General features: G+C 38.4%; 1 protein-coding gene, 1 long non-coding RNA gene and 1 pseudogene across 2 annotated transcripts; 1 reads left to right on the top strand and 2 right to left on the bottom strand.

Annotated features, from left to right (window-relative positions):
- Positions 1-2,072: 2,072 nt before the first annotated feature.
- On the bottom strand, positions 2,073-3,894 carry LOC114301932 (uncharacterized; annotated as a pseudogene).
- A 2,700-nt stretch (positions 3,895-6,594) lies between these two features.
- On the top strand, positions 6,595-16,952 carry LOC114261318 (protein FAR1-RELATED SEQUENCE 7). The gene is made up of 3 exons (XM_028201565.2): positions 6,595-7,115; positions 10,364-12,711; positions 16,673-16,952. Exon 2 carries the CDS (start codon positions 10,372-10,374, stop codon positions 12,691-12,693), a length of 2,322 nt encoding a protein of 773 aa, XP_028057366.1. The 5' UTR covers positions 6,595-7,115; positions 10,364-10,371; the 3' UTR covers positions 12,694-12,711; positions 16,673-16,952.
- A 1,364-nt stretch (positions 16,953-18,316) lies between these two features.
- On the bottom strand, positions 18,317-21,051 carry LOC114261319 (uncharacterized). The gene is made up of 2 exons (XR_003628905.2): positions 19,668-21,051; positions 18,317-18,813 (listed from the first exon to the last, which is right to left on the bottom strand). It is a non-coding gene; the product is annotated as an uncharacterized LOC114261319 (long non-coding RNA).
- Between the last annotated feature and the right edge of the window lie 4,106 nt (positions 21,052-25,157).

Here is a 25,157-nt window from a genome sequence, read left to right as displayed (position 1 = left end):
TTGTCCAGTTCCATCGAGAAGGCTGTCTTCGATTTTACTGGGGAGTTTACCTCGGCTTCAGCATTCTGCTGCCTCCTTTTGAGGTAGTCCCTCAGGTCTTCTTTGCTCCTCCCTGGAGCTCGACTGTCTTTGGATTTTAGTCTTTTTGGTACACTGCTTTCGACCTCATGGTGGGTCCGTTTGGATCTTTCTTCATGGGTTGTGTCAAAGCAGAGTGCTTGCTTTTGAACATGCCGATGTTCTTTGGGCTCTGGATTCTTCGTGGGGTGCGTCCTTCGGGACTCCTCTTGCCTCGGTTCTTCTCATCCGACTTCCCTGGAAGGCTGGTGAGAATGCCTTCCGCTCCTGGTATGCTGAGGGACGTCGGGGATTGTTTTTCTTCCGCCCCTCTGGGCGTTGGTTGTTGGCATCGGCGTATCTTGTAGCGGGTATGGTGGCTGCATAACATTATTTTGCATCATGAAGTTGACGACTGACTGAAGGTCTGCCAGCTTGTTCGCCAATTCTTTTACTTCCTCATCCCTCCGCAGGCACCTGTCCCTCCATACCTGGAGGTTATCTTCATTGTAGTACTTTCCTTGGCCTTGGTTTGTCCTTTTTGACGTGTCGCCTTCCGGGATGACGTCGTTCTCTTTGTGACCCTAGTTGCGGGCTTCCGTATTGTGGTTGTCTCCTTCAATGTCAAGGTCAATTGGTCTGCCACTCCCAGCGGGAGCGTCATCCCCAATATTTTCCTGCTGTCCGTTACTGGCCATCTATTCTTCCTTCGTTCCCACAGACGGCGCCAAATTGTGTGGGTAAAAATCTGACCACACTGTTTTCTTAGTGATCAACTGGAGAGCACAGGCAGAATAGATGGCTTCAGCAACCTGAAACAGAAAGAAAAGGCTCCGGCGGTGGTTCTTCCACCCGGGGGCACTCCGACGATCAAGTCAGTATGTTTCTCAAAGATAATCAAGTGCAAAACTTAACACTTAAAACATAAATTGCATACCTTAGACCCACGGGGGTGCCTCTCTTTTATAATATACTCAATCTAAGTCCTACTAGAAGTATGACTTCTATGAACTCCAATTTACTGCTTACTCTGGACTCTTTAAGAGATAAAGGTAAACTCCCTTAAGAATTTTATCTAGGCTAAGTCCCCTCTTTGTCCTAGGACTCTTGTCCCTTATCTGCTTATCTCGGATTCCGATATCTTCGGGGATAACCTCGGCAACTCCGAGATCACCTCGGCTTATCTACCTCGACACGTGGCACCTCGGCTGACACGTCGGCATCACCATGCCACGTGTTGGTATTCAGAAAATATATCCCCACAGTATGGTTAAAGATCCTCATTGCAATGGCTTTGGAGGAATGGATTAAAAAACTGCCTTTTCTGTTAAATGGTGTTTACCAACTCACCACATGGGCATGCCAATCCTTTTCCGTGTACAGTTTTTTTGTGTTTTTTAGTAAAATTGGTTGGAGGGGAATAGGGAAGGAAAAGTTGCATAGTGCAGACTCGAAACCAGATATTTCGCCTTGTTTTGCTAAACTTTCGAAAATGAGAAAACTTTAGTTGGAAGTAAAATTATTTTTAATTTGTATGCTGATTGAGAAATTCACATTTTTTAATCTATATTTATCGATTCTTGCAAATTTACAAAAGAAGATAGACGAGAGAAAAAATTAATTTCTGATTCAATCATCAACAGCTGAAAAGAGGATGAACTGATTAAAAATGAAGAATGGGTCTTAGCCTCTATAGTTTTTAGTTAGTTACTTGTTAATTCATTCTGTACTTGCTAATGTACCCATACAATTAATTCAAAGGCTTCTTGTGCATTAGATTGAGCATTTTGTTTCTTGAAATTGTTAAACAGTTACATGCTGGAATAAACCAAAGTTAAAGACTGTCTATACTAATTACAAGCAATTGAACCAGTGGTGAATGAGTTGAGGTAGATTTGTTCATGAATTTACTCCAGTTGTTTCCACAGCTCTAAATTTTTTTGACAAAAATGTATAACAACCACAACATAGTCCTGTAAATTGATGATAATAAAATAAAATAAATAAAAATGTGCCTAGAAGACCTCAGATGCTGCAGTATCTTTCTGCAGAATACCACTTAGACATGTCTCAACATGGTCGGAATTCTGTTCACAAAGTTTATCAACCAGAGAATGGCAAATACATTCACGGAGCGTGTAACCCATACTAAACATATAATCCAACACAAGTATAGCCTCATCCAGCTTATCTCCTTTGTGATAGACATTGAATTAGTCTCTCAAAAGTTTGCTTTTGCGGTTTGAGGTTATGTTTCAACATTGCAGTCAACCATTCCATCCCCTCGGCAACATACCCTTTATTGCTCAATCCAGTTATGATGAAATCATGAGTACATACTGCTGGTTCCACGCCCCTATTCTGCATATCCTCCCACAACTCTTTTGCTTCATCCACATCACCCATCTCACAAAGTTTTTCTATGAGGGCAGTATAAGTAGCAGCTGAAGGTTGCATACCCTTCTCTAAAAGTTCAGCCAAAAGATTTATACTTTCATCTATTTTCCCTTCCTTGCAGAAACCCTAAATCAAAGAATTGTACGTGATAATATCACGAGCAATTCCCTTCTCAGCCATTTCTTGAAACAACACATGAGCTTCCTCTGTTCTTCCATGCAAACACAGCCCTCTGATCATAATGTTGCAACTCACTGTGGTCTCTTTATAACCTTTACAACACATTTCATTGTACAGCTCCTTCGCCTCTTTGAGATTACCAATCCTACATAACCCATAAATGAATGCATTGTACGTGTATTCATTTGGAACTATTCCTTTGTGAACCATCTCAAACCAAAGCTTCCGAGCCTCCCCAATCCATTTCATTTTGCAAAGACCATGTATCATCGTTGTATACATGACCCTATCCGGAGCATACCCTCTATCCTTTAAATCATTGAAAATCCAAAATCCTTCATGCCGCATTCTTCTCTTGCATAGCTCTCTGATAATTTCCTGATATGTAAAGATATCAGGGCGTCGGTTCTTTCCAATCATAGCATGAAGGAGAGCAGACACTCTCGAATAGTATCTATCCTTGCAAAATCCAGATATCAATTTATTAAAAGCAACATTACTGGGAACAAACCCATCTTCCAAAACTTGCCTAAGAAGCCTAAAGCCTTTCAAAACATTGTTATCAATACAAAAAGCTTGAATCAAATACTCAACTGTATCCACATCCCCTGCAACACCACTGCCCATCATCTCTCCATACAACTTCCAAACAACATCGGTTCGCCTAGCTCTAACCGAACCCAACAAAGCCGAATTCCATGTTTCTAACAACGGGCAAATACCAAGCTTTTGCAATTCATCAAAAACCTTCAGTGCTTCCTCAATTGACCCATTTTCACACAGACATCTAACATAAGCCTCTAAAGAAGCGGGTTGAGGAGTAAAATCTACAGAAGTCAAAAACGATTTCGCAGCATTGGCAGCTTTAGCTTCTACAAGACCATCAAAAATCACATCACACGCCAATTTATCTGGTACAAAGCTACGTTGAGAGCTTAGCCAAAGATAGAAACGGAGAGAAAGAAGCACATTGTTTTGCTGCTTCCAAAGCTCAATAAAAAAGTTGGGATCGAAGTGATTGATTGAGGGAAAATCTGAGAGTAGAGTTTGTTCCCACCTGGGTCGAGTCCGAATGACCCTCGAAACCTCTTTGGCGATTTGGGTTAACCTCTGTGTCTTCGGCTGTTGATGGGTCTGAAAAAATTCTTCGCCGCCATTGCTGAGGCTGAGGTTTCGGATTTGGGGGCTAGGGTTTTGGATGGAGCGAGGGTTTTGGTGGCGGAGGAAGAGGGTTGTGAGAGATTGTGGAGGTCTTGCCATTCACTGTGGTGAGAGATGATTGTTATTAGGATATGAAAATGGACGGTTTTGAGTATATATACGGAAGGAAGCTCCAATCTTGTTCAAAAAAGGAAAAGGAAAAATGCATGGTATGGAAGCTCCGATCGAGTGATGAGGAATGAGAATGGATCGGATCGGAGCGGAACGATGAGCAAACGCTCGAATTCACTGCTCCAGATTGCTAAATCGTTAATTTTCTTATTTGGAGTTGAAAGATGGGTGATGAGGTTGATTTCAGTTGATTTTTACTTTTAGATTATTGTTAAATTATTTACTTTTAGATTATTGTTAAATTATTTATATAATGGGTAAATTACGCTCACCTCCCCTGAGATTTTTAACAAATACAGGGATCTCTCCTGTAATTTTAATAATTACAGTAACTTCCCTTACTTTAACTGACATTGTACAAATTCTCCCAATTCGTCAATTATACACAAACGACGTTACTTTTGTATACAAAATGACTATATTACCCTTCTCCTTCTTTTTTGCCGTTCACCGTCCGCTGCCCGCTTTTCCTCTCCTCTTCATCTTCTTCGTCTTTTTCTGAAACCCTAGCCCTAGATTTATGGTTTTGAGAGCGGTGGTGGACGATGATGGCAGAAGATCCATCAATGATTTTATAGAAGCAGAGAAATTGTGTATTTGTATCTTTTTTTGCTAATTTAGTGTAAGAAAGTTGAAAATTTTGCTTTAGATCATCTGGGTGTAGATTCCAAACACCACTAATTAGTGTAAGAAAGTTCAAATTTTTGCTTTAGATTAGTTAATGTAGATCTAGAATGTGCTCGGTAATGTTTGATTTTTGAAATCCAAACAGACAGTGAAATATATATATATATATATAAATATATGTTGGGTTTCAATTCTTTGCTAAAAATCCAAACAAGTGTATATGTATATATATAAAATATATGTATTTATATAAACATACATCTGGTAGACAAATTGTTCCTATGTTTATATATTTGTGTATATATATATATATATATATATCTGTTAGAAGAAAAAAAAATTATTCCCATGTTTGAATGTGTGTATATATACATATATTTGTTAAACAAATTTAGAAATTAATTTAATTGGATTTTATTTTCTTTGCTAGAAATCAAAATATATTTTCATGGGTTTCAATTCTTTGCTGAAAATCTAAACAAGTGTATATGTATATATATATAAACATACTTTTGGTAAACAAATTGTTCCCATGTTTATATATTTGTATGTATATATACCTGTTAGAAGAAAAAAAAAAATTCTTCACATGTTTGAATGTGTTTATATATATACATATATCTGTTAAACAAATTTAGAAATTAATTTAATTGGATTTTATTTTCTTTGCTATAAATCAAAATATGTCTTCATGTGTTTATATATATGTATCTGTTCTGTGACTGTTCTTTGCTAGAACTGTGGATGTTCTTCTTTATATGAAAACATAATTAAGTATTTGTTCATGTGTAATAAAGTTGTTCTTTAGATAAAGTTCCCATGTGGTTTCAAAAATGTTTTCATGGGTTTAAACAAAATTCCTTGTGGTTTTCTTTAGATAAAGGTCTTCTTTAGATAAATTACACAAACGACAGTACATATTTCATCCCTCTCTGGTTTTCTCAACAAGATACTTGAGGGCATTATAGACATTTCAACATATATCTTTAATGACATCAGCAGTTTCTGTTAGTTTTGTCAATGAAAGTAAAAAAATGGGGCAATCTGTACAATGTCAAGTAAGGTAGGGGATGTTACTGTAATTATTTAAACTACAGGGGAGGTCCTTGTATTTGTCAGAAACCTCAGGAGAGATAATGTAATTTGCCCTTATATAATTCATAAATATAAGATATTTAAAATATTTTATTTTGTATAAATGGTATCAAAACATTTTCTCAACTTCAACCTAGTTTCTCTCGACATTCTAATACAATTTATTTATGTTTTTTTTTTAAAAAAAATTTATTCATGGATTTGAAACTATTGCTTTATTAGTGCATTTGAGTCATAAGCCCCTAAATTTAATTTTAAAATTTTTAGAATAATAATCTTAAGTCCCAATATTTTGAGATCATAAGAATAATGAAAATTTAAAATCTCATATTACTTTTACATATCTATTCATATGTTATCGACTTGTCTACTTAATTAATATATTTGCCTATATTATTACCACCACCAGTCACCAGTCACCAGTCACGGCTAGCCACTCTAATGAAATTTTTTACAGCAACAATTTTTAGATGATCGTCAAATGGGCAATCCGATGGTGATGGGTACAAATTGAAAAAATTATCTTTCAAAACAATAATTTATTATTTATAACCAAATAATTTCATTAAATATATATTTCCAATCAAAATAAAACAATCCTTTGACCTAATCTCAAACCGGTGGTTACATGCACTAATTAGACTAATTAGTGTATTAATATTATTTATAATATTATTATTGATTATTGTTCATTAATTACATTACAAATATAAAAAATCTCTTAAATTATATTACAATATCAATTGATACACTAATTAATATATTAATTGATGCATGTAGTATTATTCAATCTCAAACACCTCTAAAAATAAATTTCTCCAACTATTTTCCCTTTTTTATATATTTAAAATACTTTATTATCAAACAAAAAATACTAATTTTAATTTGCTAGAAGCTCTACATATTAAGATGCTACCGCGGTGAGACCGTCAATCCATATCAAATGGTTACAGAAATTTTATGATCTGAGTTGGGCCCATCACATATCTCCTGCGAGTCCCACATATATATATGTGGTGTACGTACGGACCCTAGCCAGGGCTAAACCAACCGCACCGGAGGAGAGAGAAGATCGAACCCTGACGGAGTCGATAGCGACTCACTCTGCACATGAGAGAGAGAGAGAGAGGAAGAGGATATGAGTTGTTCTGTGTAGTCTAATGGATTCGCACAATTCGATCACGATTATCACCTGTTATCTATGATTCTCTGCTTCGTCAATCGAAATCACTCAAATTTCGCAAACAAAAAGATGCTGAATTGATCGTCCCCGCCACAATGAACCCATTCTCGGCCACAATGCATGTGATTTGTAGCCCTAGAACTGGCTCAGACACTTCAATTTCAGCTTGAACCACCTTATACATGCTCTTTGCTTGCTGTTTCGGCACAAAACCCTAACCGAGTCTCTGGACCGATATGCGAAGGTAAAACCCTAACACCTTTTCTGTTTTTCTCATTCATTGTACTGTTTTCAGGGTGAATTTTGTCTTTCTGATGGTTTTAATTGGGTATAGTTTTTGCTGTTGATTGAATGATCTCATGTTCTATGTGTATTTGTTCTTTGCCTAATTGAAATTGTTGATTAATAAAAAAAGTTGATGTTTTTTGAAATTACATTTGTGTTGAATTTGATTGGTTATCTGTTTCATGCTTGGGCTCATTTGGAATTTGGCTTCTTTAGTGGCTTTTTGGATTTTTATGGAAAAGACGGGCAAAAAAACGGAGACAATGGTTTGACAACATGCAGTGATTTTTTTCACTAAAATGTTTGGTTCCAAAACATTAATTTCGGTATGGCTGAATTATAATAATTATTTTTCTGGTTATTTATATGCTGTTATGTTATGCTTATTGCTCATGTACTGAAATGAATAAAATTGCGTGAGTGCCTCGTGACTTTAAGACCAAAACTCTTACATGCAGGAGTCATAGAGATGTGGAACAATAAATCAGTTGCTGATTTTGGCTATTACACTAAAAAGTTACTAATTTTTTTAGCAAGGGAGAATCATGCAAATTGAGTCTTAAGATTTTTGATGGGATAATTTGTTTCGATTGATCTATTAGTGTCAAGTTTGGTATGAGGCCTTTCATTTCATTATTTTATGTAATTATGTTGGAAATATAACATCGTGACTTGTGTTTCAACATTTTGGGCATTGGTTAGTTAATCAAAAAGTGTTGTTCAAGTGCTTATACAAGTTAGTAACTAAAGTTTTGTTCAATCTCGTGACAAGACTTGATGCAAGCTTTTGGATATGTTTTGAACAAGCACTAAGTACGTATGATGTATGAAAATCAGGGAAATTACTGATTTAATGAAGCACAAAAACCAAAAACTTTTACGCTTGAAATTTTTCATAGGGTCAAGAACACAAAAAGATTGGGCTGCCGTTCTATAAGAAGGTTGGGCTTAAGAGCTGCAAGATAAGTTTTATGTCTAACCACACTTGCTACACTTTGCATTAGTTGGACCTGCAGTTGAAAATTGCCATGTAATGAAAAACACAAATAGATTGCAAAGATAAGCTATAAACATTAAAAAAAACATGGTAATGGAAACCCTTCCTTTATTAATGCATATTTGAATTTTTTTTGGATTTACTTGAGGGTGTCTTTTCAACTGTTTGCTGACCACTCACAAATTGTGTGCACCAGTGAGTCTAGGGATAGATCTAGCAAGGTAAGTCCAGGTTTATCTCGAGATGTCTGGTTTTTGGACCATCTTGGCCAACTCACTTACATTTGTGGGCTTGTGCACCTTCTAATATTAACCACAAGTTAAAGAGGTACTCCATGTAAGCTCACTGGCATTAATTGAAGCTTGTAGGCCTTTATAGAACTTTTAGAGCAACCTTGTTAGTTCAGGAACCTGATTGGTGATCCCCAAAAATCTCACATGCTGTGCGTGAAGTTCTTTGACATGTGAATGACATATATGGAATCTCGTCTCATAACATTTTACATCTTCTTCTTAGCATGTTTCAAACTTCTCATGTGTCTGCTCAACTCAACAAGCCATTGTCCTAATTAGTTGAAATCAACTACATGGATCCAATTCCTTCAGTTGGCTCTACTAAAAGCCATATTTCAGTTTACTCCAAGAAGTTTCTTAACTTTTCATTATAAGTTACCAATCATTTACAGTAAGTTATTAATCATTAGTGTCAACAAAATTTTGATGTTCCCTCGAATGCAGGTTCACTTCTGATTAATTTCAAATGATACCAACCTAAATCTATTGAGGTTCTCCATGATCATTGTTGAGTTTCTATTAATAGTAGTATTTTTTTGTAAGCTTGTTTAAATGCCAAGGTCCTCATCCATGGATGTGTTTTCTTTTACAATTAGATTTTTAACATTAAATATCATTGAATCCATATGATGTTTGACTGAAATATCTGGGTTGTCCAAATTAGAAGAAATTAAAGAGATTTTTTTTTAAAATTAGAGAGAGGTGAATATTGGAACTTATGCTAGTGAAGCTGTTATATATATATATATATATATTTGTTTTTCTTTAATTTCATGCAAATAGTGAGTTCCAAAAATTTAAGCTAAGGAGCACAGAGAATTTGACTTGAGTCCAAATTCTTATTACACAAGGAGATGGGTCCATTTGCATGAGGATGCGAGGGTATAAAGAACAATAGGGTTTGCGAGGTATAAAGAAGGGGAGTTTGTAACGAGCTAATCTCGGTCTTCTGATTAATTATAGACCTCTCACAAGGATGTGAGGGTATAAAGAAAGGGGATGTGGATATGCAAGGCACCACTAGCTTGCTACCAAGTAATTTAGGCTTAAGCATTTTTGGTCATGTTGGCAGACCTACTTTCTTCAGGTTACTGGGGGCATGACAGGTAACCTACGTCATTGGGGCAGAATGGTTCAGAGTAGTGCATTTTTACTTAGTCAGATCACTGGACAGCTAACAAGCTTAATAACTTTTGTCGAGTTTTTGGGTGGAGGATTTATTTTGGGTCTATGCTTGAGCTCGATTGTCAATATGTGCTTAATAAGGATGTAAGATGCCCTTGAACGTGTCATTGGGTGACTCATGAATCAAATGATTTCTCTTTTCTCCTAAAATTTTCATGGTTGACTTTGAGTGTTTGAAATTATGAAATTTAATTTTTAAGTTATGACACGTTCAAGTTGCCTGACACAATTCAAGTGGTGTACAAGAAGTTGCGGCTTTGTAGGACATGGTACCTTTCTAGGAGTGTTTTTGCTAATTGGATTATTATCTGAATTAGATATGTTTTTTCTTTTCTTTTATTCTTTATTTATTTTTCAATAAGTGCAATACTGAAAGTTTTCATATCAGTCTGGTTCTGTCCTCTTTTCTTTTATATTCTTTTTGTTTTTACTTATTTTTTGGTGTGTGCATGCCAATTTGCAGTCCTGCCATCCTGTGTAGTTTATGCATAATGTATTCATTATCTTATTTGTGTTACGGATTGTAATAGTTATGTTGTATTTATTGCTTACAATCTCTTATGCTAATATTAATTTTGAGTAGAGTTTTACAAACTGGTATGTTGGGTATTGTTTTCAAATTGTTGTAATTCATAGTTGTTAACCCCCTTTGTTTACTTTATTATTTATTTATTTTTTCAATATTTGGACATTTATTTGTTGTTCTTTGTTATCTTTTGGCGTGGGGTTCAGATACTGATATGAATAGAGAAGAGCTTGGGAATGTCATGAATGTGAGAGTCAAACCAGCAGGTGGATTCGTTGTGAAAAATAATGGCCATAGAGAGGATGAAGGAGAGTCCAAACTTGAACCACATGTGGGGTTAGAGTTTGATTCAGCAGAAGAGGCACAGGAGTTTTATAATTTATATGCAGCACAAGCAGGGTTCAGAATTAGGATTGGTCAGTTGTACAGGTCCAGAGTTGACGGAGCGGTTATTTCTCGAAGATTTGTGTGCTCAAAGGAGGGTTTTCAAACCAACTCTAGAACAGGTTGTCCAGCATTCATAAGGGTACAAAAAAGTGATTCTGGGAAGTGGGTTCTGGCCAATATCAAGAAAGAGCACAATCATGAGCTCGGACTTCCAGGGGAAATTCGTCCACCCCATATACAAAGGAAAGTCCTTCCAGCTCCAAAATCGCCAATTGTAGTGTCCTCCAGGACAGGAATAAGATCACTTGAGGAGGAGGATGGACACCCAAGCCCATCAGGTGTCATTGATGTCAAACGCCTTAAGAGGGAAGAAACGGAAGGAATACCACACAAAGTAGAACCATACAAAGGTCTTGAATTCGGTTCTGCTAATGAAGCATACAAATTTTACTATGCATATGCAGCTGGTACAGGGTTCAAAGTCCGGATTGGTCAGTTGTTTCGTTCAAAACATGATGGATCAATTACATCTCGAAGATTTGTGTGCTCAAAGGAAGGGCATCAGCACCCTTCAAGAGTAGGTTGTGGTGCATTCATGAGGATACAGAGGCAAGAATCAGGAAGATGGGTAGTTGATCGTCTTCAAAAAGAACACAATCATGATCTTGATTCTCCAATGGATGCTAGTAGACTAATTAGTGCTGCTCCGAAGGGATTTAGAGATGAAGTAAGTAGTGGATTGGAAAACTTGGATTTAGTTGAAACAAATGGTGGCATAAACCTTGTCAAAAGAGGCCGTCAAAGTAATGTTGGAAGCGATTGGTATCCTGTGCTTCTTGATTATTTTCAGTCTCGTCAAGCAGAAGATACAGGGTTCTTCTATGCTGTAGAAGTTGATGATGGCAAATGCATGAGCCTTTTTTGGGCTGATGGCCGGTCTAGGTTTTCATGCAGTCAATTTGGGGATGCCATTGTTTTTGATACAGCATACAGGAGCAGTAGTTATTTGGTGCCGTTTGCTTCATTTATTGGAATTAACCACCATAGGCAACCAATGCTTCTTGGGTGTGCTTTGATTGCCGATGAATCAGAGGAATCTTTTACTTGGGTGTTTCAAACATGGCTTAGGGCAATGTCCAGGCGCTGTCCTTTGTCGATAATAGCTGATCAAGATAAGGCCATCCAACATTCAATTGCACAAGTTTTTCCTGGAACGCATCATCGTTTTTCTACATGGCAAATTAAAGCAAAGGAACAGCAGTATTTGGGTGCACTGCTTTCCATAAATACCGAGTTCAAATATGAATACGAGACTTGCATTTGTCAGAGTCAGGCACCTAGTGAATTTGATTCTGCATGGAACGTACTTCTTAACAAATATGACTTGAAGGAGAATGCTTGGTTGAAAGAAATGTACAGAACGCGCAAAAGTTGGGTTCCATTGTATATAAGGGGTACGTTCTTTGCAGGGATCCCTATGGATGGAAGCATGAAATCATTTTTTGGTACGTTTCTGAGTGCCCAAACTCCCCTTAACGAATTTGTTTTACGATATGAAAAAGCTCTTGAGCAACGTCGTGAGGAGGAAAAAAAGGAGGATTTTAACTCATTTAACATGCAATCTGTTTTGCACACAAAAGACCCCATAGAAGAACAAGGTAGAAGGCTTTACACAATCACAATGTTCAAAGCATTCCAGAAAGAGCTTTTGGAATGCTACAGTTATGTTGGAATAAAGATCAATGTGGAAGGTGCTATTAGTAGATATTTGGTGCAGACGTGTGGGAATGGGGAGGCAAGGAATACTGTTGCCTTCAATGCATCGAACCTTAATGTTAGTTGTAGTTGTAAAATGTTTGAATTTGAAGGTGTGCTTTGTAGACATGCGTTAAAAGTATTCCAAATAATGAACATAAGGGAACTTCCATCTCGCTACATCTTGCACCGGTGGACAAAAAGTGCCAAGTATGGTATTCTACGGGATGTTGATTCAGGAGGTGGCTCTCAAGATTTCAGGCCCTTGATGCTGTGGAGTTTAAGAGAAGAAGCTCGTAACTTTATCGAGTCAGGGGCTGCATCTCTAGAAAGATACAAACTTGCTTTTGAGATTATGCAAGAGGGTAGAAGAAATCTTTGTTGGCCAAACTGAGAAGTATCCTGGACAAAGGTCAGTCGTCTTCTTTTTTCTCTTTTATTTCTTGAAACTGAGGTCAGACATCTCTTTGATGCTGAATTCTGTAGTCTGAACTGCATGGGTAGCTAGTTCTCTGGTGTGTCTTGGCCATATAATTAGAGGTCAGTGACTTGCTATGGATCCTAATAATTTATAGTTCGAAAGAGAGTTATTTATTGAATTTTCAATTTATATTGTTATGGATTTTGATCTCAAATCTGCACTTGGATTGGAAGGGGTTTCCTTTGTGCAGATGCAATTCTTGAAAATAGGCCCTACGGAATTCTTGGTTGACCCCATAGTTTTTGGCCTAATTTTGTGTGCCAGGGGCCAATCATTCTGTAAAAAATAGATGTATTATTGATTGATTGTATTGATTTTTATTACAATGATTCATGATTCCTATATATAGAAGAGGGTGAGTGCGTAGTAGGTTAGGAGTAGGTGGAGAGTAGGTGAAGTAGGTGAGTGTGTAGTAGGTGGTAGTGGTAGGTGTGTAGTAGGTGGATTTTAACAGCCCCCGCAAACTCAAGGGGGATAGGAACTAACTAATTTGAGTTTGGAGAGAGAACAAAACAAGAAAATACATAAAAATAAAAGAGGATAGGAGACACTGTATGGTCGTGTCAGACCATTGGTGAAGACACTGGATGGTGGTGTCATAACGTTGTAGAGGACACTGTATGGGGGTGTCATAACGTTGTAGAGGACACTGTATGGTGGTGTCATAACGGTGTAGAGGACACTGGATGGCGGTGTCAGACCGATGTAGAAGACAGTTTATGGGGTCATGTCGGACCGTTGTAGCAGACAATGTTGTGACAGTTGTTGTGACAGTTTACAGAGTCTTGCTGGACCCTTGTAGAAACTAACCGGAATCAATGTCGGGACAGTTTACAGAGTCTTGTCGGACCCATACAGGAGCTAACCGGAATCAATGTCGGGACAGTTTACAGAGTCTTGTCGGACCCATGAAGGAGCTAACCGGAATTAATGTCGGGACAGTTTACAGAGTCTTGTCGGACCCATAAAGGAGCTAACCGGAATCAATGTCGGGACAGTTTACAGAGTCTTGTCGGACCCCTAAAAAGTCGCACCCTCAAAAGGTGTGCCCAATCTTTCAAAAGGCGTGCCATAAAAAGGCGTGCCCAATCCATAAAAAGGCGTGTCAGATATGATGGTGAGGCACGTGAGTGCCTTGGCTGGCGCGCCCGTTTGTCGTCTGGCGTCAAGTGGCGCGCGATACGCGTGGCTGCCTCGGCTATTTAACCAAGACGGAGGCTGAGGCTGAGGCTGAGGCTGAGGCAGAAGCTGAGATAGAAAAACTGAGAGAAACCTCTGAAAAATTCTTCGTTTTGCTGAGAAAGATACTCTGTAACACTCTGTTGTCCAGAAAAATGGCTTCGTCTTCCCGCGGTCTGCTCACTCTCTTTCCCGACCTCAACGAGTCAACAAGAGAGATAACTGGTGCGGTGGCACTGGAACCTCAACCAAGCGCCTCGGAGTTTGCTCCGTTGAACTTTCCTATGCGGTCTGTGGAGCAAAGAATGGCAGTGCAGTCGGATGTGGAGGCCAATCAGTATACATTGAAGTCATGTGTGGAAACCATGACTGCGGTTACAAATTTGTCGAACCGGCTGCAGAGTAGGACAAATGAGGTGCAGCAGTTAAACGCCCAACTGGCTATGCTCCAACGCATGTATAAGGATGCGCGAGCAGAGATAAGTGTACTAAAGGCGGAAAACAAGGAGCTGAAGCGAAAGGCCACCGTGATGTTCCGATTTGGAGGGCCGCCATATGCTGCAGTGGAGGAGCAGGGAGTAGTGATCGTGCCCAGTGGAGTGGGAAACATGGAGGCAACATCGGCAAGGGCCGCCCAGGACGGAGGCAAGAAGAAGAGACCTGCGGTACAGCAGAGAAGAAAAATGCCGCCTGTGGATGTGGTTGTTTGGGTTTTGGTTGTGTGGTCTTGGTTTTTTGTTTTTTTTGTTTTTGTTTTTGTTTTTTTTTTTTGTTTATTGTTTTTTTTTTTTTTTGTGTGATCGGGGTGGATCCCCAGCATGAAGAAATGACAAGGTTGTGGAATGTTGTTGGTGTTATTTTGTGTTGTTTAATAATAAAAATAAAAGAAAATAAAAATAGATAAAAAAAAAATATTTTTGGATGGGTTATTTGAGAAAGAGATATTATTATAGAGTGGATATTTGAAAGAGAGGAAAAGTGGTTTGGAGAAAATAAATAAAAATAATTGATTTTGAAATCAAACGGAAGAGATTGGGGAAATAAGGAAAGTGGTTCACATGGTTTTTTTTTTTTTTTTTGGAATGAAAAAGAGAAGATAAAATAAAATAAATAAAGGTAATGTTGAGGGCGGTGGTGTAGTGGTTTATGTGTAGTTGATACCAGCTTTGTCTGGTACTCATTACTTGAGCATTATACAACTCCAAATAAAATAAATAAAGGAAAAGAGGGGGACAAAACCCATGTGCTCTGCTTCACCGTCTCCAAACAAGAGAGAAAGAGGGAAAGACTGCAGCGCACACTAGCGCCAGGCCATTTTTCTTCTCTGGTTCGGTTTCATGAATTCTGCTCTCTCTACTCTCTTCTCTCCCTCTCTCTACAATTCAGTTGGAGGAGAGACTGTGTTGAGAGGTGTTTAAATGGAGTGATGGTGTAGAGTCAACCACCACTCGTTGCAACTACCCCCTCAGATGAAAAAGTTTGGTATAGGTGCAGCAAGTGTGCTGCCCTTCCAAAGGACTGCACCACCGTGCAGAAATGTTACATTGAGCTCTCCAAGCAAGTCAAGGCAAAGCTTGGAAAGGTGGATGAGTACTTCCTCAAGCTGGCTGACGCCATGGTCACATGGATTGAAGCGTGGGATGAACTCAACCCGGCTGAAGGAGAAGCAGTTGTACTAACCAAAGAATCCGGAAGTATCATACTGCAACCATTGATGTGCCTGGACCTGAAGTTCATCGATTGGCTGCTATGGCTGGAAAATATAAGATATATTTAGTGATGGGTGTGATAGAGATGACAGCGGAATAGGTTGAGGTCCGGCGGGCAGCTAAGGTGAGGTTGCCGCCCGCCGGGGAAGCGAAAATACTAGGTTCTAAACCTGCTCTGATACCATGTAAAAAATAGATGTATTATTGATTGATTGTATTGATTTTTATTACAATGATTCATGATTCCTATATATAGAAGAGGGTGAGTGTGTAGTAGGTGAGGAGTAGGTGAGGAGTAGGTGGAGAGTAGGTGAAGTAGGTGAGTGTGTAGTAGGTGGTAGTGGTAGGTGTGTAGTAGGTGGATTTTAACACATTCAAATCTTGTGCTTGAATTATTTCAAAATCTAATTGTCACTCATATTGTAGTGTTCCTTTGAGATCAGCTCGTACATTGATATATGAGGTATTGGCCATGCAATCTATCTCCCGAGTTTGGATGTAGAGAGTGAGTGGAAAAGAGATTTTCTTCATTCCTTATACTGTCATGTAGAGAAAATGAACAAAATTATTCATATTTGCTGGTAATAAATGAAGGCTATGCAGGTGGTTTGAGTGGGTGGCTTTACGAGATATTGGTTTTTTGGTCCCTTAATGTCTCATTGTTATGGCAAATAATGTTCAAAGTGAACTAGTGAAAATTTCCCTTTCTTTCGTTGTTTCATAATTTCATTACCTTAGGTTGTGTTTGGATCTTGGATTTGTGGAAGGAAGAAATACAGGAAAACTAATTTTTTTCCCCCAACCTTGGCCCCTCTTTTCTGTTTCCTCCACAATTCTAAGATCTGAACACTGTATAAATTGTCAAGTTGAAGGAATGTATGAATAATAGAATATCGATTGATGGAAATTTTTTTTCCCAACATTCTCTTTTTCTTTATAGTTTGCTTTGTGCAGTTTAATGAATATATCATCTTTAATTAAACATTTTCTTCTATATTTTCTAGGCAACCAAAGATAGCAGAATGACAGAGTTTATGATGTTTGACTGGTGGTGACTGTTTGAGGTCTCATGCTCAGACTGGTAACCTGGATTTTGTGTTTGCTACTCATTTTGAAAGCAGAAGAATATGTAGTATACACAGAATCAGCTATCTTTTTTTGTCATTGTGTTCTTGATCCTGTTTTGTTTGAAAGATTGACTGGAATTCTCTCATGTTCATTGGTTGTTAAATTGATGGTTATATTTCTTCAGCATATGAAAACAAAAAAGGAAATTGATTTCAAGTTTAGGGCACCAAATTCTATTGGATTGAATCTCGGGCCAGTAGGATAATTGTGCATAGATGATTTTTACGTGCTTCTGGATCTAAAAAATGGTGGGCGGTGTTTGTCAAACCCAGAAAAAAGAAATGGAAGTAGATTTATGAGCATAATCACCCCTTTTCCTACTTGAAGCCATATTTATGATTTAGGAGTTCTAAGATAATTAAACATACTGTTATTTTGTTAGCAAAAATTTTTCTTTTTGAAGTCATTATTCTTCAAGATTATATACACTGACCGATGCTTTTTTCCCCTTTTTGCCACCTGGTGAGTAACTTTTATGCTTACTAGTTTGCGCGATCTATAAGATAAATAAAAGTAGAGGAGAAACGGTATGAATTGTTTTTGAAAAATATTTCAAAGATTTTTTTTAGGAAAATGCTATAGATCTTAAATTTTTTACCAAATAAATGACTAAATGTTTTACATTCGTGTTGGGTTCACAAAATTGCGAACTCACACTCATGTGAGACATTTGGTTATTAGTTTGGTAGAAAATTTGATATCCCTAGCATTATCTTCTTTTTTTTTTTAAACAACCAATTTCTTTAAAGAAAACCAAAAATGAAAACGCAATCAAAGAAATTTCACTCTACAAATTAAAAATTCAGACAACATAGCTCGAGTACATGAAGAGAAATTGAAACTTCTGCGGATCAATTAGAAAAACACTCCTGCCATTGCATTGCTTATGGAAACCATAGTGTAGAAATATGGAAACATGTAGAAGTAAGTGCATTTAATTTTGCCAAGAAACTCATTTTTGTTTTTTGACCATAAATGCTGTGAAAGTTTTGGGCGCAAGATGGGGCAATTGGATGTAATCTTATATTTCTAGAGTTGCTTTGTGTCTATGTTGATTTAATCATGGGAGTGTAGCCACCTTAAACTTTGGAAATCATGCACATATGCTTCTGTAATCAATGGTCTTCAAATGAGCCATTGATCGGAACTATCCGTTGGCTAAAACCCTTGCTTCTTCATAGAAAGTAAGGGATTCGAATCTCCTTAAAGTTTAATCTTGTATTTGTTCGGAGTTTCTCTTTATTTGTGATTATAATTTCTTATATGGAAAAACCATTCTGGAAAATTGGTCAATAATTTTGATAATTACATTCATATTATTGTGTAAACATTTCAATTAAAAATATTTAAGAGCATTGCCTCTTTGGCTCAAAAAAAGAAATAGGAAAAAAAGGACAGACTCAGTTTTACTCCATTTCTGGAATAAATTTGCCAAAGCACATTCATTTATTTGTAGCAACATCAGCAGCTAAAACATAGGACCTTCAATAATGACGCAACCCACACAAATATGTAATCACGGATCTGTTTGGGTCAATGGTACTAATGACATTCGATAAATTTTTTCAAATACTACATTATATAACTGCCATGGAAGTTGGCATTGCTAGCAGTTGCATCACAAAATAACACCACACAATAAGGTGCAAACCTCACAAAATGGTCAAGCCACAAGTACAACTTGAGCATTTTTTGAAGCATAGTGAACCCATCAAAGATTGGTAAACTCACTTTTGGAAGCCCATCCACAAGAAAAATGACAAGAAACCAGTTAAAATGGTAAACAACCATCATTTTGTGGTTTGACAAATTCAATCCATAGCATGAACAGCAATACAGAAGCATGCCATCATCAACCAAAGCTAACATATTCACCACTAGAAAGTGTGACACAGACACAAGGTGATAGAACTATAGACATCAGTCTTGGAACTGGACATCCAGCCTCTATCTCTTTGCCTTTGACAAATATGCTTCAGCCTTGGCTTTACATGCTTCAGTCCATGCTTGGGGAGCCCTAGAAAAAAAAACACTTCCATTCAGGAAACCAAATGCAAAAAGAACTTTCAAAATGATTAAGGTAAGTGGCAAAAATTTGTGTTATGTTTGCTTACTTACATACCACTATGATCAGATCATTTCGACAAATATACAAGCGTAAATATAACAAAAAGTTCAAATGAAGTCATAGCAAAATGTGAGTGATTTTTATTCAAGAAACAGAGGGAAGATGAGTACAAATATTCACAATTTTGCATAAAAAATAAAATAATATATATGGTCATTGGCTTGTTGAAGCTGAACAAACAAGGCAGTAGGAAAAACCAAAGTGAAGGGGAAAGATATAAAGGAAATATGAAAAGAGGAAGCCTAATACACTCACTGGAGACTATCAATCACTTGGTACAGAGCATCTTTACAACAAGAAACTATGGCCACAGGGCAGCAGAAAACTCCACCTCATATAGTTTGAGGAACTAAGAAAGATAGGCCCTTGCAAAATTTTACCTTACAGCAGTATGTTGAGATATCGTGCACTAGCCTTGCGCTTCTGTAGTTTGCAAAAGTTTTTAAAGTAACCATATCCTGACCAACTGAATCGTGTATATATATAATTAATTTGGTGTTAGAAAGAAAATTATGAGATGGAAAGAAAGACCAACAAAATGAAGATGATAAACTCAAATCATCTTCAAAATCTAACCAACTACACCATGTGGTTGACAGATTCACTTGCAGTTGGCCAAAAACGAAAAAAATAAAATAAAAATATGGGCATGGTGAAAAATGATTCATGTAGCTAACCACACTAGATTGAGATTTGGGACACAACACTTTGTTTGGTTTGGCCTTGAATTGTGTCAATTTAACCTTATTTTGTTTATCTGGCTCTCTCTATCTGACAATCGAAGCAAGCACACCAACCACGGGAATTTGAACCTAGCCACTTGAATCCATTTAAGCAAAAATTCTATGTTAACAATATAAACTCACACTATTCTACTTAACATCAATAAAAAAGAGACAACAATGCAGCAAAATAGACATATAAAAGTAAAATTGAATGACAAAAGACAGTTTAGTTCAATCATTCATGTTGCCCATCCAGTAGTAATCTTTTATGCGATGCTTGGCATTGGCTGCATTGGCTCTTGATCATATTGCTGCAATTGGGTGAAGCAAGGCTCTCAACATAAGTTTCGACACCAAAATGATTTAGCCTACCTCAAACCACTAGTTCCTTAGATTCCTTCTCCTGTGGATTGTAGAAGACTAGCTTATTTGCGTGCATATCCAACAAAAATTCGCCTGTGGTTGATAAACACAACGGCCTCCAAAAGAAAAATCACTAAAATAGATTGTAATTTTAGTCCAAGAATCCCTCACACCGTAATCTTTCATCACCCAAACATCTTTACGATCATCATCATGAGAAACAAGCAAATATAGGCACCCTTGAACAACACAAAGCTCGGGATATAGGTTCAATTCATTATCAGAAGAACAAGGAGATGGCAAATGCAGAAATTTTTTGTCTCATAAATCAAGTAAAGCAATTACATCCGCCTTATTTGAATGCACGCGACTACTCACTAACCAGTGGAGAGCCCCGCTAATTAGAATCCCCGGTGAAGACCCGTAAGCAAATAACTACAATCCTTAATCCTTCTCCATGAATTGGTTCTCAGATTATACACAGTGACTATATTATCAACAATATTGCAATCATATTCATAATCAATAATCCTCACAACTTTGTAATCATAATCAAACCCATAACTATCTAAACAATATTTATACTCGATTGAAAAAGGAGATTCGGGTAATTTTCTAGATTGTCCAGTAGATGGGTTCACCAAAAAGTAAGAGTTATAGCGATTGAGCATCAATAACAAGCCATCACAGGAACCAGAAATCTCCCTACAATTAGGGTTTTGGTTTGGGGGAATGTGAGGCCAACGGCCACGAAATTGTCGCGGGAATGGAATGATTTGAAATCCACGGATTGGGAAATGCAGGATCTAGAAACGAGAATGAATCGCTTGTGTTCGTTTTCGTCGTTGGTGTTGCGAGTGAGTTTGAGGTGGGTTTTGATGAAATGACGATCGGAGAAGAGAGAGCCATGGCTTCGAAACGCACCTAGAGAGGTGATTGGGAGTCTCAAGAGTATGTCGAGGATGATCTCTTCTGGAAGGTTCGGCATTGCCATTTGGGAAGCTTCAACTGATGGCGGTTAATCATTCTATTCCTTTCCATTGCACTATCTCAACTTTATTTTTATTTTTATTTTCAAGTAAGATTAGTTTCTTACAAAATTAAATAGAATAAATTATTAAATATATAATAAAAATTTAATTATAGAATAAATATATGAGATAAAATTTTAGCTCAAATGAGTAGATTTTTTGTTATTATTTTTTATTAGAATGGAATAATGTGATATCACACACAAATAATCATATGGTATCACCGTTAATTTTTTTTTTTTTTTTTTCATTTGTAAAAATTTATTTTTAGATCTGTGCATAACACAAGCTATTTTTATGATGAATTTATATTTCCAAAATGTAAATCTTATAACAAATTATCCTACTTGGTTTGATTTTTTAAAAATTATTTTTAGACAGGTTTTTATATGTTTTAATAATTTTTTTTTATATTTTATTCAAATTATTCTTATTATTTTACAATTTCTTTTTGGGATTTTTATTGATAAGTCCAATTTAGAAGTGTTTTAACCCAAGAAGTCCATGAAGGAATTTTTTAACCCATTTAGTCCCATGTATGTATAGTTTTATTCCATAAAGTCCATTTTCTTGATTTACACTATTTTCGTGGACACTTATGCCCTTATATTTAATTTTGATACCCTTATAAATATTTTTTGAATGATTAGCAATTTAATGATGTGAACATTCATATTTTAAAATTTATATTGGTAGGAATGTAAAATTGGGCCGTGGGCGGCCCGAAACCCGGCTGCGAGCCGGGGCGGGCCCGGCCCGTTGACAATGTGAATATTCACATTGACATATTAACATTCACATTAATAGAAGTGTAAAATTGACTCCCGTCCCGTGGCAGCGCGAAACCCGCCCGCGACCCATGGCCGGCCGGGGCGGTCCCGGTCCGGCCCGTCGACAATGTGAATATTCACATTGACATGTTAACATTCACATTGATAAGAGCATAAAATTGGGCCGTGGCCCATTGGTGGCCAAAAGCCCGCCCGCGGCCCGGGGCGGGCCCGACCCGTTGACAATGTGAATATTCACATTGACATGTTAACATTCACATTGATAGGAGTATAAAATTAGCCCGCGCCTCGTGGCTGCCCAAAACCCGTCCACGGCCCGTGGGCAGGCCCGGCCCGGCCTGTTGACAATGTGAATGTTCACATTGACATGTTAACATTCACATTGATAAGAGTATAAAACTGGATAGCAGCCCAGGGCGGGCCCGACCCGGCCCGGCCCGTTGACAATGTGAATATTCACATTGACATGTTAACATTCACATTAATAGGAGTGTAAAATTGGCCCCCGTCCCGTGGTGGCGCGAAACCCGCCCGCGGCCAATGGGCGGCCCGGGGCGAGCCCGGTCCGGCCCGTTGACAATGTGAATATTCACATTGACATGTTAACATTCACATTGATAAGAGTATAAAATTGGCTCGGGGCCCATGGACGGCCAAAAGCCCGCCCGCTGCCTGGAGCGGTCCCGGCCCGACCCGGCCCGGCCCGGCCCGGCCTGTTGACAATGTGAATATTCACATTGACATGTTAACATTCACATTGATAAGAGTATAAAATTGGCCCGCAGCCCGTGGGCGGCCCGAAGCCCGACCGCAGCCCGAGGCGGGCTTGGCCCGACTCGTGACAATGTGAATATTCATATTGACATGTTAACATGCACATTGATAGGAGTGTAAAATTAGCCCGCGCCCCGTGGCTGCCCGAAACCCGCCCACGGCTCGTGGGTGGCCCGGCCCGACCTGTTGACAATGTGAATATTCACATTGACATGTTAACATTCACATTGATAGGTGTGTACAATTGGCCTGTGACCCGTGTGCAGCCCGAAGCCTGACCTCAGGCCGGGGCAGGCCCGGCTCGTTGGCAATGTGAAGATTCACATTGACATGTTAACATTCACATTGATAGGAGTGTAAAATTGGCCCGCAGCCCGTGGGCGGCTCGAAGCCTGATCGCAGCCCGAGGCGGGCTTGGCCCGACTCGTGACAATGTGAATATTCACATTGACATGTTAACATTAACATTGATAGGAGTGTAAAATTTGTCCGCTGCCCGAAGCTCGCCCGCGGCCCGGGGTAGGCCCAGACCCAAACCCGGGCCGCCCACGGGCTTCAGGCCGCTCGTGGGACGTGAGTCAATTTTACACTCTTATCAATGTGAATGTTAACATGTCAATGTGAATATTCACATTGTCAACAGGCCGGGCCAGGCCCGCATCGGGCCGCCCACGGGCCGTGGGCGTATTTCGGGCAGCCACGGGGCACGGGCTAATGTTACACTCTTATCAATGTGAATGTTAATATGTCAATGTGAATATTCACGTTGTCAACAGGCCGGGCCTGCCCCGGCCCGGGGCCGGGCTTCGGGCTGCTCATGGGTCACGGGCCAATTTTACACTCTTATCAATGTTAATGTTAATATGTCAATGTGAATATTCACATTGTCAACGAACCGGGCTGGGCCCGCCCTGGGCAACGGGCGGGTTTCGGGCCGCCCACGGGCCACGGGCCAATTTTACACTCCTATCAATGTGAATGTTAATATGTCAATATGAATATTCACATTGTCAACGGGCCGGACCGGGCTCGCCCCGCGTCGCCCACGGGCTTCGTGCCGCCCATGGGACACGAGTCAATTTCACACTCTTATCAATGTGAATGTTAACATGTCAATGTGAATATTCACATTGTCAACAGGCCGGGTCGGGCCCACCCCGGGTCGTGGGCTAGTTTTGAGCAGCCACGGGGCGCGGGCTAATTTTATACTCTTATCAATGTGAATGTTAACATGTCAATGTGAATATTCACATTATCAACAGGTCGGACCGGGCCCACCCAGGGCAGCCCACGAGTCACGGGCTGGTTTCGGGCCGGCCACAGGCCGCGGGCTAATTTTACGCTCATATCAATGTGAATGTTAACATATCAATGTGAATATTCACATTGTCAACGGGCCGGGCTGGGCCGAGCCCGGGCTTCGGGCTGCCCACGGGTCATGGGCCAATTTTACACTCTTGTCAATGTTATTGTTAATGTTAATATGTCAATGTGAATATTCACATTGTGAACGGGCCGGTCCGGGCCCGCCCTGGGCGGCGGGCTGGTTTCGGGCCGCCCACGGGCCGCAAGCCAATTTTACACTCCTATCAATGTGAATGTTAACTTGTCAATGTGAATATTCATATTATCAACAGGCCGAGCCGGGCCTATTTTTTTGGCCTATGGGCCGGCCCGGCCCGACTCGAATTTTTCCGAGCACCCACGAGGATCGACATGGGCCGGGCCCCTACACATTGATGATAGAACATTTACGTTGACGGTGTGAACATTCACATTAAGGGTATTTTGGTAATTATGTCACCCATAGGACTTATTGAAATATAAGAAAATAATGTGAACTAAATGGAACATAAGTAGATGAAAAGGGTATTTTGGTCTTCTTATCTCAAATTGGACCTAATGGAATAGTCAAAAAGAATATGGGTTGGATGGAATAAAGCTCTTAGAAAATGGATTTATCAAAAAAGTTTCCTTTTTTTTATTATATTTATTCGGTTAAATTAAAGATTCTAATAATGAATAGTAGTAATTTCTAGTATTGTAAGGGCATTTAATAGTTTAAACAAATCTCAGGGATGCATTTATAATTTATCTAAAATCAAAATATTTATGTTTCATAATGACTAAGAATATTTACATTATTACGAAAAACCCTTCACTCAAATTAGTACCACTAATATTGGTAAATATATGACCAAAGAACGGGGTAAAACGGGAAGTCAAATTATAAGTTATAATTAGTAAATTACAAAATAAGAAGAAAAAAAAAAACCTCAAGGGTGCATTTATAATTTACCCAAAATCAAAATATTTATGTTTCATAACTGACTAAGAATTTTTGTATAATTATGAAAAAATCTTCATCCAAATTAGTGTCACCACTATTGGTAAAAAATACAAAACAAAAGGGTACAATGGAAAAATTAAAGTGCAAGTCTCTAATAGTAAATAATTTCAAACAAAAGGGTAAAATTAGAGAAAAAAAAAGTAGTCTCAAGTAGATAAGTGCTTCTTATATATATATAGATATATTAATTTAATGATTA

The sequence above is a fragment of the Camellia sinensis genome, chromosome 6 (assembly GCF_055761805.1).
Source record: "Camellia sinensis isolate YWXY chromosome 6, ASM5576180v1, whole genome shotgun sequence".
NCBI lineage: Eukaryota > Viridiplantae > Streptophyta > Magnoliopsida > Ericales > Theaceae > Camellia > Camellia sinensis.
Note: the sequence above shows the minus strand (reverse complement) of the source record. Positions and strands in the feature narration are given on the sequence as shown.

Excerpts from the sequence above, each read along its gene's own strand:
- LOC114261318 (XM_028201565.2), top strand. The coding sequence starts at position 10,372 with ATGAATAGAGAAGAGCTTGGGAATGTCATGAATGTGAGAGTCAAACCA.